The 12,538-nt window shown below is 43.2% G+C and overlaps 1 protein-coding gene, 1 long non-coding RNA gene and 1 other non-coding gene across 4 annotated transcripts; 1 reads left to right on the top strand and 2 right to left on the bottom strand.

Moving 5' to 3' along the window:
- The first annotated feature begins 254 nt into the window (after positions 1-254).
- Positions 255-6,989, top strand: dipk1b (divergent protein kinase domain 1B). Its single transcript, XM_071924042.2, has 5 exons — positions 255-813; positions 1,249-1,383; positions 3,053-3,160; positions 4,176-4,352; positions 5,587-6,989. Exons 1-5 carry the CDS (start codon positions 745-747, stop codon positions 6,397-6,399), a joined length of 1,302 nt encoding a protein of 433 aa, XP_071780143.1. The 5' UTR covers positions 255-744; the 3' UTR covers positions 6,400-6,989.
- Positions 6,990-8,975: 1,986 nt separating this feature from the next.
- Positions 8,976-12,021, bottom strand: LOC144542542 (uncharacterized). Of its 2 annotated transcripts, XR_013507290.1 has the most exons (5): positions 11,955-12,021; positions 11,309-11,860; positions 11,008-11,059; positions 9,498-10,445; positions 8,976-9,354 (listed from the first exon to the last, which is right to left on the bottom strand). It is a non-coding gene; the product is annotated as an uncharacterized LOC144542542 (long non-coding RNA). The 2 variants fall into 2 exon arrangements; XR_013507285.1 differs by having other exon boundaries at positions 9,498-11,059.
- On the bottom strand, positions 11,152-11,289 carry LOC139930774 (small nucleolar RNA SNORA17). The gene has a single exon (XR_011785486.2). It is a non-coding gene; the product is annotated as a small nucleolar RNA SNORA17 (small nucleolar RNA).
- Positions 12,022-12,538: the final 517 nt, after the last annotated feature.

The raw sequence follows: 12,538 nt of genomic DNA on the forward strand, positions 1-12,538 counted from the left end.
TAATGGCTATGTAGGCTGCGTGCCCAATTAATCAGGGGCTATAAAGGCAGGGTGAGGTGGGGGTGCTGTTGACCCATTAATCTGCGTTACAAGGAAAAGGACAGGAAGCATAGGCGAGATTTATGTCGGCGGTTTAAAAACATCAGCACAGCTGAGATCCCGCATCTTTCCCTTTAAAGAAGCGCTCTGATGGGTCGCTGTGAGACAGAGGTTGTGGGCTTTATCAGGGGATCCACGGGCTACATCTCTGCCACAATATGTCCACTTTGGTCTGATGAGATGATGAAGGAGCTGTTTTTACACTAAGCGGACCTGGCTGTGCACGCAACTGGACACGGACGGGTTTTACGAATTCAATTCTGGGCTATAACGGACATTATCTGGCACGTTGTAGGCTGAAATCTGAAACAGCCCAATTTCACAAGGACGGATTCTTGTGGTTTTTTCCCCTGACACAAGACAACGAATGATTTGTGTGGAAAATTAGGACTCCGAAACATAGGTTACTGTATATCCTGCGCTATGCCAACCAGATTCACTGTGAGCGTCGTTGCGGTCATTAAAGACGGACTCGATCGTATCGGCTGATGACAATATCACGGCATGTGCTGCGCTTGATGAATAGACGCAGGTTTTGGTCATTTGCAGCGCATGGTGTGGGCTGCTACAAGGATGTGATCCGACAGGGAGACGGTTCCCTGATTTGCCGATCTCGCTCGACCGCATCCTAACACGGAGTCGCTCATGATGCCCAGGGCTTTGCGGAGACTTGTCAATTTGGTGCTGTTCTGCCCTCTGTCCAAGGGCCTGCAGGTATGGACACCATATACATGTTGACAGTCTGCTCCTGGTGCTTTTTAACCTCCTGTAAGAGCGTGCGTGGTTTCATTCACCTGTGGTTAATAACTAGCTACCAGGATAATAGGCCTATTGGCGTCGATGGCATCTAAATAAATCCATTTGAATCACAAAATGTAGAAATAAAAAAAAAACAACTGACAGATGGTGCCACGCCAGATTGCATCCAAAGATTCTCTGTCTGAAATGAGAACATGTCGGCCAACATATCCTGTGCTGCATCTAGGCTATATTTTGGTCGTTTTATCCAATGCAAAAGGTCAAGTGACCAACTGTTCACGCGCTCATTCCTTGTGCATTATCATCAGCTTGCCATGTCTTCTTGAGTCTCACAGTCTTCCTCTTCTGACACCCCTTCACCCCCCCCCCCCCCCCCCCCCACCCCCCAAGAGTCGTCTCCCGGCCATAAAGGTGAAGTACCTGCTCCTGGCATGGCTGGGCATCCTGGTCGCCAGCTGGGTCATCTACATGCAGTATGCTTCGTATTCTGAACTCTGCCGAGGGCATGTCTGCCACATGGTCATTGTAAGTATACTCTCAATTCCCCATTTTGAAAATTGACAGCATAACTTCATCAGCCATTATGACAATGGAAAGACAGCAACCATATGGACACAGATATGATCACAGATCTGGAATCAAGGTTATGTATTCCTTGTCCTGCCATAAAACTATCACCATAATTAGTCCATAGCTGTATCGTGATGCTCCAATGTGATGCTTTGCCCAACCTCAATTATGAAATGTTACAGATTTAGTGTATTGGTTAGTTGGTGCTGCAGTCAGATCATGATCAACTTTTAGTTTACCTGGGAACATTAACAACACTGGCATGTTTTAAATGCACCACTAGAGAAAGACAGAGAGAGAGAGAGAGAGAAAGACAGAGAGAGAGAGAGAGAAAGACACAGAGAGAGAGAGAGTGAGATAAGATACACTACAGCCTAGGTGCAGGACTAGGTAGATGCAATAGGCACAAGTACAAATATAGCTGCAATCGGCCATAGCACGATCCAAGCCCCGGGGCCAAACACACACAGATGCTTGATATTGCAATTTGCAAAAAAATGTAAAAAAAAAACAAAACAGTTATCTATGTGAAGTTTGATTACTCTAGCATTAAATGTTTAGTTTTCCGCATCTTCATTTGTGTGTCTTGGCCAAATGGTTCCATGTATCAAAAGTCTCTGGAATAGCCACAACAAACAATTGTTATTGCAAGTTTGGCCTGATGGTGGTGCTATGGAGCACAACCATGTGTGGTCCGACAACATTTTTGTGAAAAATGATTCTGTGCCAAGAGTTATTGGCTAAAATGTAAAGTTGCTTGTTAGCGGAGGAGATTTGAAACCTATATGCACCACATTTGGCTGCTCTGGGACTTACGGTCTCTGAGGTGCAGATGCTTTTGAGGCAGACAAATAATGGTGGTTGGACCTTTAAATAATATGTGCAAGGTTCCAAAACAATGGGAAAAGATGGCAGGACAACCGGACAGGAGGACTCTCTTGAGGAGGAGGAGGTAAAGCTTCGGGCTGCTTGTATTGGCCTCTTCCCTCATGCATCACCATTGACGCTGGCCATGGGTAGAGCATATAGCTTAACTACTCCCCTGCTGTGTCCAGCTGTTTCCACTGCCTTTGGCGGCTGAGAATAGGCGTAGTCGTGTAGATGAGCATAGATCAAAGCAGAGTGTTCGCTGAAGACGAGAGAGTGCACAATATCCTTCCTCTGTTCTTTATTGCTGTTGCCCCCTAGGTAATACAAGCAATAATGAGGTGCTGTGGTCAGACGGACAGTAACATAGTCATAACCGCCGACTCCATGCCAAAATACATAAACAAAAAAAAAGAGGACAAGGAAAAACAGGATTTGCCAAAAGGCTGTTTTAATGAGACTTTGGCTCTTGTAAAGAATTAAATCCTTACTGCTAGTTCTCACCTTGGCCTAACTCTGGATCTGCAGATATTCTGATTAATATGCCTGTCTCCTCCCTGCTGCCTCTCTGCAAACAGTCTCTGCTAAGGCAGGGGTAAATGTCGACTGAACTCGTACACTGAGATAAACAGACATCTTGAAGTACTTGATGCTATCTAAATTTAGGACTCAGCCTTGCAAGAGGACAAGAGTGCTGAAGGATCTTCCTGGCGTTTTCCCGTCATTAATGTAGCGCATTTCCTGTTTCCTTTTTCAGTGTGATCACTACAGAAGGGGCATAATATCAGGCTCATCCTGCAAGGCATTGTGTGATCAGAGAACCCTAACCCTGCAGCGCTGCATGTCCACCTCCTCCACACATCAGGTAAATAAACACACGCACTTACATACACACACAGGACGATAACATGTCTGGCTGAAGGAAACACTCAGGCCATCAGCACACGAGCTGCATGTGTGCTGATGCTTTTGTGCTCCTCAGAGTGGAAGATTCTCATCTGCTAACCAGATGCACAAGCATTTTGCTGATCTAAAATACAGAATAAACAGAGACACAGAGTTTGTGTGCTTTTAATCTAATGTGAAAGCATGTCTTAACTCCTCGTCATGTTCCACACTGTCCTGCTGTCATCTGCTTGTTGCATAGTGAACTGCCTATAGCTATGGAAACGAGGAGTAGGAAAAATATTTACTGGTGATGTATCATCAGGTTGAAAAAAAACAAACTGTTTTTTCTTATTCCCAATCTAGTAATAGTTAAGGCTCTTGAAGTTTCATATTAAAAAAAAAAAAATCATTCAATGTGGCAACATCTGCATGATTCGATTTCAGTAGATGTAATGTAGTTGTTACCCATTTTTCATTTCAGTAGGGGAAGCCTTCTTGGAACCGTATTGGCTTATCAGTTTAGAATATATTCTGTAACATAGATTTTCCAACTTTTAAGTTAATTCTATGAAATGTTAGGCACATGCATACAATTCCAGTCAATAAAGCTGAGCACTGCTGAGTATACTGTAGGCCTACCTGCCAAAAGATTTGAAAATATATAAAAAAAATGAAGGAACAGGGTCAGTGTTTTGTCTACATTTGGTATCAAACACCTGCAAAAAACTATTGTTCCCTTTGTTCCTCCGATCTCAAGCCATGTTTTAAGTGCAATCTAAGCCCCAAATAGCATCTAAGCTAAAACATTTGCATGAGAACTATTGGTATATTACTATTAGGAACAGAACTGGAGACAGCTGTGTGCACTTTTTTTGGCCTGTGGTAATAGTTTGCACCCTTCTTAATGGATCCGGCCCTCAGTCTCTAACCTTCTTCCTATCACACAAACATACTCTACCTGTCACCTTTCTCAAATGTCTTTCTGCTTGCAGGTATACAGTGGGCTATGGAAGGAGAGGCCAGTGGTGATCAAGTGTGGGATTGAGGAGCCAGTGAAGATCGACGGGGCTCCAGACTCTGTGCTGCGGCAGGAGATGAGCTTGTTTGACAAACCCACCCGTGGAACCTCTATGGACGAGTTCAGAGAGATGCTGCACAGCTTCCTCAAGGTCTGCTTTACATCTGCTTTCCATACAACACCAGAGTGATATCAAACACAAAGTTCAAATCTCACAACATTATAAGGGGCAGCTGCCAGTGTGTTGACCCCATTTGGATCCAGATGTGTTTCTATGTGCAGGGATAGCCAACAGCACCTAAACCAATTTAAATAGTGTTTTGGGACAGTATATGGATATTCCCTATGCACACACACACACACACACACACACACACACACACACACACACACACATACACATGCACTATTGAATAATATTGATTGAGGTTTCAAAATTTGCTTGCTTAATTTGTCCATATAAGGTAATAAAGTTTGCTTAACTGACAATATATTCCATGTTTCATGCTGAGATAATACAGATTAGAGAGAGATGTTAAGAAACTTAACAGAAAAAAGACAGAGGCTCATTTATTCAAACCTCACAGTTGGAAAGAATTGGGCATTAAGAAAAAAAACAAGAAGTGATGTAAAGACATTATTCTATTAAATGTGTCCAATTGTTGGTATCGCCTTGCTGATATATTTAATTAAAAGCATTGCTGCTGGATAGTACCTTTTAGCATACATGTACAATACACGCATGTTTCATATTCTGAATATGCTTTGGCCCAGCGGTTTGATGTATGTCAGCCATTATAACCAGTTTGAATGACCTCCATTCTGAGGGGGTATGGAGTAGTGAAGTTCAACTGTACATTCAGTTTTGTAAGCAAACAAAGGCAGGGCAGTGTGACCGTATTAACAGTGTGTGCTGTTGAATCCCTGGAGAGAATAGAAGTGGTTTGACGTAAGGAGGCTTCAAGGGAAGTGAAAGAAAAAGAGAGAAGTGAAGGCTTGAAACATAGTGCCAAATATAGCTCCTAAGTCAAGGAGCTCCAACAGCTGTCATTGTCAGCACAATGGCTCTCAACACAGAGAAGGGAGAAGGGAGACTGTGGTCTGCGGCTAATTGTCTAACGGACAACCCATGGGAGGAATAAAGATCTTTTCATGCCACACTCTGTAGTGCTGTATGTTTGTCCATATGAATTGGAATATTCATGTGTATGGACATGTTTTATCCCTCTGCCTCAACCCTGCAACGGTTTGATGAATACTCAAGTGCTGGGTCAAAACCTATGTAATAATGACATGTGCATGCAGAATGTTATAAAGTGAAGTGATTTTTTTTTTTACTACATTTACTACATAATAACCTGATTGTATCAAACTCCTTCCTGCAGTCTAACCTTGGGGAGCAGCCATCTTTGAGCACCCTGGTGGAGCGGGTCATTACGCTAGCTGATGTCAACCAGGACGGGAAAGTGTCTCTAGCAGAGGCCAAGTCTGTCTGGGCTCTGCTGCAGATCAATGAGTTCCTCCTGATGGTAGCTCTGCAGGAGAAGGAGCACACCCCCAAGCTGCTGGGCTTCTGTGGAGACTTATATGTGACGGAGCGTGTGGGCCACAGCTCCCTCTACAGGCTGGAGGTTCCTAGCTACCTGCAGGCTCTGGTCCCCGAGGCCTTGAGCTCCAGCCTGAATCACTGGCTAGCGCCGGCCTGGCCGCGCAGGGCGCGCATCACCATCGGCCTGCTGGAGTTTGTGGAAGAGGTGTTCCATGGGTCCTATGGGAGTTTCCTCATGTGCGATGCCAGTCCCCGCCATGTGGGCTACAATGCAAAGTATGACTGCAAGATGGCCAACCTGCGCAGTGTGGCGTCCGAGGCGGTCGTGCGGGGGTTCTTGAGGGGTCGGCGCTGCGAGACTAACGCGGACTGCACATACGGCCGGGACTGCACAGCCACCTGTGACCGTCTAGTGAAGCAGTGCAACACTGAGGTGGTACAACCCAACCTCGCCAAGGTATGTGTGCTGCTGCAGGATTTCCTGCTTTTCGGAGCGCCTTCAGACCTCCGTGGGGATCTGGAGAAGCAGCTGCGCACCTGCGTGACACTCAGCGGCCTGGCAAGCCAGATGGAGGTGCATCACTCGCTAGTCCTCAACAACCTGAAGACACTACTGTGGAAGAAGATCTCTAACACCCAGTACTCTTGAGATCCAACCATTATCCAACCTGCACTTCCACACAGTGAATGGGTGAATTATTAGATGAACTCGTCTGAGATTTTGCTGGAGAAGCTTTGCCAAAAGTTTTAGTTTTTGGTGGTATAAATATAGTATTTTGACTCAACACTGACTGTGAATAACAGGAAACTGTGAAACAATGAATATATGAAAAAGCAGATAAAGTCGACTGGTTCTCTGGGAACCTCATAGAAAGCCTTTTGTTTTCCAAAATGCTTTATTTTGTGAAGCACATTGATCTATGTAGACATAATATTCTCAGGGCGTTGCCTGTGATTTTATTTATCAAATGCTATAAGGAAACAACTAGTTTTTCAAAATAAAAAAGACAACAAAAACACTGGATAATTTTGAGGGTACATGTCCTCTTTTGCAACGTAGTCGTGCCCCAGCAGAAATAGGAAAGACATACTGTTACATGGGAGGTGTGTGATTGTGAATGTGAGTAGACCGTATTTGTTTCCTGTGTATGAATATAACCCACATTTGAGGCAGAGATCAGGTACAAATAATGGATATGTATTCACTTCACACTGATATTGATCATGTATTCCAATCAATTTCAACTGATTGGAATCGTGAAGGCCAAATATAGATATCAATTAAAGATTACCATGATTAAACTTCAACTGCCTCAGACATCAATATGATTTTGCAGCACATCATGAATCCAATTGCAAAAATCTGATCTGGGCAGCTGGTGTTAAAGTGAAATGTCTGCCCATTATGAAGCCTCTTTAAATACATTTGACAGGTTGAAAATTGGGCAAGTCATTAGTTGCAAGAGTTTCAATGGCAATGTTTTTTTAATGTTTAAAGTTTGACTGAAAATGTTTACATTTCAGTGCTTTCTTGGAAATGTTAGAACCCTCATAAGTTGCAATCCAAATTACATCATTCCAAATGATGCTACTGAAATGGTGTAAACCTTTTAACAGCTTTAGCTTCTTGCACTTCATGTTACCAAGAAAGTTTTCACCACCTGTTTATCAGGGATATACTGCATACTGCATGCCACCTTCATAACTCTGGAAACATTATGTTTACTAGGATACAATGCTGTAAGAATAAGGAAAACATCTGAACCCATTAAAAAACCCTTTAGGTATCCTGTCTGTGGATTGATAGACAATCCTTGTGAATGTTGACTGAACAAAGATATTAATACTCAGACGTTTGTTTACCTTTATGCAGTGGTTCTCAATCTTGGTCCTCGTAACCTCGAGTAGCCTACTGCTGGGGGGCTATCCTACCAGGTAGATAACTGCATCCACCTGGTCACCTTACTAGATGGCTACAATGAAAACCAGCAGGCTCTGGGTCCTGAGGACCAGGATCAAGAATCACTACATTTAAGGAATTTATTTGACTGTCTGAATCAGCAGTGGGCAATCATGTGCCATGGAAGGCCAAGATCAAAGACTACACCAGATTTCACTGATAAGCTCTTCCTCTGTGGTTGAATTTGTGCTAATCTGTGCAATCCCCTGGTGGTTTTTGGCTGGAATGAAAACCTGCACACTCATGGCCGTCCGTGGCACGAGTGCCGATTCATGATCTAAATAGATTCACCGATTTTTGAAGAGCTCAACTTGTAAATACTTATGCTTTTTGGAACATTCTTAGCCCATATTATCTCATTTCAGTTTTGCATTTGCCCATGTTTACAAAAATACAAATGTCAGCAAATTTATGTTAAGCTGTCACATACTGTGAGACCAATTTGAGTGAAATATTTTCAATCCAATAAATGACTACGCAAACAATGCCGGTAGTACAGTGACAGCTTCTTGTCTGGTGAATTTATGCTTAAACTTCCAGCCTGATGGCAGACTTGTGGAACATGACAGTTGTATAGTAGGGTCCCATCGAAAGTCATTCACTTAAGTTTGCCATTTGTTGCCAAAAGCCCTCAATACCACACCAAGGTCAGTGGGCTTTGAATGTGGCAGGCGAAATACTTCAATTGCTGGGGACTCATCCAGCTGCTGCAACTTCCAAAAGGATGTACCTACTTTCTAGAGGAGTTATCAGTGTTGTTAAAACTAAGGCTGCTATCCAGTGTGGACCTGTGAACCTGAAGCTAACCTCAACTTGCTCTCCATTAGGGCTTAGCTGTGGCACAGGGTCAGTCTTCCTCCTGACGTTAGCCCCGCTTCCTCACATTCAGCAGCAGGAAGGGCTCCTCAGATTGCCAACAGCTGCTCAAAACAGGCAGCACTGCTTCATCCATCAACTGCTGTTGAACTGTCAGCAGATTACACTACTGACTTATATTGATCTGGTTTCAATAATGCTTATGTGTAGTTTAATATAGGCTACTCAAGTACATTTTTTTTTTTTAATCTTTATTAAATATGATGATGTATAATGGTATAATAATAAATTATATAATGATAATCAAAATGTCATCCTAAGACAAGACTAGACAAGAGGAAACTATGTTGATGTATTATCTCAACCTGGGATGTATCAAGGTTACAGCCAGGATGCTAATTTTGAAACTGTGCCAAATGTTGTATGGCCCCACATGATGACAACAAATCTTACTTCTCAATGAGCATTTATTCTCCAAAAATCTCAACTCTCAAAAACAGGTTACAGGATAAGATAACATTTTCACTCTCTTGTTGCAGTGTGTGTGTGTGTGTGTGTGTGTGTGTGTGTGTGTGTGTGACATCCCCTGGAGCGCAGAAGTGGCACCTCTTCGTCTTGTCTTTGTGGTTTTCGGGTAGAGCTGCTGGGGAGGTTGAGCTTGCTTGCTGTACATCCATCACCAAACTGGCAGCAGATGGTGTGTGAGGAAGGTGCGGGGGAATCAGCGGGGTCACCATAGCTTTCCCTAACGCTCCCAGGAAGAGACTCCTCTTGAACGACTTCCCCTGGTTCCACGCTGGATATATCTCCATCCACAAAACAAATGTGCTGTAGCCGGAGACAAAACAACACCACAGGCTGTCATCCGCTTACAGGAGTATGTGCCAGCAACCTGCAACAAATCAATCAATAAAACACTGAAAATACAGAACCACTATACCACACCTTACACAAAAACATGAAGTACCTACCGTATCAAGTTTGTCGACTCCCACTTTGTTATTGTTGTAGTCCAGGATGATGTGGGGCTTCTCATCTTCCCTGGTGCTCACAGCGGCATCTGTGTAGTGTGCTCATCAACAGGACATTTTTGTTCTTTTTAGGGCAATATGATACTTAAGTGTGTGTCTCCCTGAAGGCAAACATAGAGGAGAATGGAGCCCTGTCCTATGTTGCCAGCAGTGCAGGGGGAAGCTCGGGCTTGTTTCTTTGCAGTGTCCCTACCATGGTTAGCTGGGATTGAAAATGAGGGGCAGGGCGCTCAACCCACTGGTCCCACACTTCTTGAATGGCAGCAAGTTTGTCTTATTTATGGTGGGCATTTATTTTGTCCCGGTTGTCAGAACGAATGACTCTGGACAGGACATGAAAGATCTGGAGTGACATGGTCGCCTGGAAAATTGCGCGAACAGACTCTGCATGCCATAGGCATTGTGGTGGCCTCATTCCTGGATCTGTACACACCTGCCAGAATCAACAGACCAGTGTAGGACTGCAGGTCAGTGCGGTCTATGTCCTTCCAGCCATCACCATATACACGTCTCCCCTCCATGTTTGTCATCTCAAGCACTATCTTTTCAATGCGCTCCAGGAGAAAAGCTCGAAGCTGGACTTGATATAATCAACACGTCTTGTTGGTCCTGGGGTCATTCTGATATTTTCAGCTGTCGCTCTGCCTTGTCTCTCAGGGGGAATTGAAGACCATGACAAATTCCCATTTTTTTTAACCGGAATGCAACTTCCACCTCAGCAGGACCCTCTTCCTCATCAGCTGCCTGCTCCTCATCAGTTAATACATAATCTGGATCAACTTCAATCTTGTCCTCAACTTCAGAAACGTCCTCCTTCACTCCTTCCTCAGGTCCGTTCTGGCCACTGTCTTGCTCGTCAGCGCCATCACCAAAAATGTAATCAAGAGCCTTGTACAAAGAGAGCCGTTTGGTCAGTGGGCTGTCGCAGAACCTCTTAAGACTTGAATCTCTCCTAAGATTTGAGTTGCGAGAACAGATTTGTGTCGCACTGAACCATGTTGTGGTTGTGTGCAAAAACGTTCTCATAACTAACAGGTGCAATGTTTTGCTTGATAGTTGTGGTTCTCATGGGGGGAGCTGGTGTAGCTGCCTGAGAAGTAGGGTGAGATGGGGATGGGACAGCTGGAACTTTACAGGTGTGCTTTACAGGTTGCCATCTGCTAGATACTCTTAGTTGACATATGGTTGCAAAACTAAACTACTGAATTGGGTTCTCTTTGCTCTTTATTATAGTCTCACCAATTCATTTTCTATGGCTGCCCAGATTTGACCAGAAACAATGCAGATGTCCTAAATTTGAATAAAACACTTAACCTTTACTAAAAGTTGTGAACATGATTTTTTTTGTGTTCTGATAGCTAGTGTGGAGGATGTCATGATGCTTTATGGCAATCAGATAAAAAAACAACAGTGACAGCAAAAAGTTGTAAATCGGTCAGATTTGACTAACACAGCCAGAGGGTTGTTTAACAGGACAGCAGTGATGATTGGGTATCTTCCATCTGTAAAGACAAATCAAACAGTCATGGGAATTTTCTCATGTTACTTTCCAGTTTCAACAAGGCATTAAATCTATGGTCACACTTTTGTGTGATCTGTTGGAAAAATCAATCACTCCAAGTCCCCACTGCTCTAGGTATTGGGTGTAGATGCCGATGTAGACCTTTTAGTCTCTGCCACCTTATGACACAGGCTCAACACAATGTCGGACTGCAACGCCTCAAGGGGCAGGCTGGGTGAGAAACACTTACCATGAATTTTCACCTTCACAAGCAACTCTGCCGCGGCTCTGGAGGACGAATGTTTATCTAGTCCATCAGCACCAGGCTTCTAAAAAGTTAAGTTAGTCATTAGCAGAAATCATCATGGCAAAATGTTCAGTCCAGTTAATACTGTATGTTTGCGCTTGCAAATGAACAATGCAAATGAACAGTAACTGTCAATTTATGTAAATACATTGGCATCATGGTAAGGTGAGGTAACTGGTTCTATCTGGCCCGGTTCCGTACCCAAAGCCCACTACACAGGGGAAATTGAGCAATCATGAGCCAGTTTCTATTTGCCCACTTACTGCACAACAGAGGCATTGGAGCCAGAGTTGCATCTCAAGGGGCAATGTTAACACAGTGGACTCCTACCACATGCTATTAAATAAATGTGTGTGTGTGTGTGTGTGTGTGCTCAGCTACAAAATCAATGTTCAACAAGACCAGTTTCCATTCTCTGAATGACAGTCATCTCAAGCACCGGGGACAGCTGTCTTCATGAAGGCAAAGCCATCAGTCTTCTCACTGTGGATATACCTGCATAAGTAGAACAATGCATCAAAAGACTATATAAAATTCTTAATATTGTAATGCAATAAAGGAACCATCAATGAACTGTAATTTTACACACCAAAAGTCATGATGTCCATTGTTCCATTAACATTTGGGATCCATGAGGCAGAGTTGGAGGCCACACCTAAATCAAATCATTAACATGGTTTGACAAGTTCTCCATTGATGTAAGTTACAATTACAATTTCCTTATTTTGCTGTCTCTATTTTTTAGTTAAAAAACATTTTGGATGCTAAAAAAAGCTTCATTAAGGCATTCTGTAGTTTTTAAGAAATGGCATGATTTGAGCCGTGCCCTAGCTTCTCACAACCTTGGTGAAACATTTATTTTTTAAATCACACATGCTGTTCATGGTGGAGTTTTGGTTATGAAAACCCAGTTTGGATTGTGGGAGACAATGTCTTCTTTCCTATGATTAGAAGCCAGTGCCGATTTGTAAGCATACACTTAAATGTATGTATTCCAGATCCTGTATATAAAGATTTTAGTTTAACCTGCTAATCAAGAATTGGAATGTATTAACGTACCCTGCTTCTTATTACAGGCATGTTCATTTTTATGTCTCAGCCTAATTTTGAAGGCAGACAAGCGCTCACTTTAAAAGGTCTTTTTCTTTAGAGTGCATGCATTTCTTCTCAGAA

The sequence above is a fragment of the Centroberyx gerrardi genome, chromosome 2, assembly GCF_048128805.1.
Source record: "Centroberyx gerrardi isolate f3 chromosome 2, fCenGer3.hap1.cur.20231027, whole genome shotgun sequence".
Taxonomy (NCBI): domain Eukaryota; kingdom Metazoa; phylum Chordata; class Actinopteri; order Beryciformes; family Berycidae; genus Centroberyx; species Centroberyx gerrardi.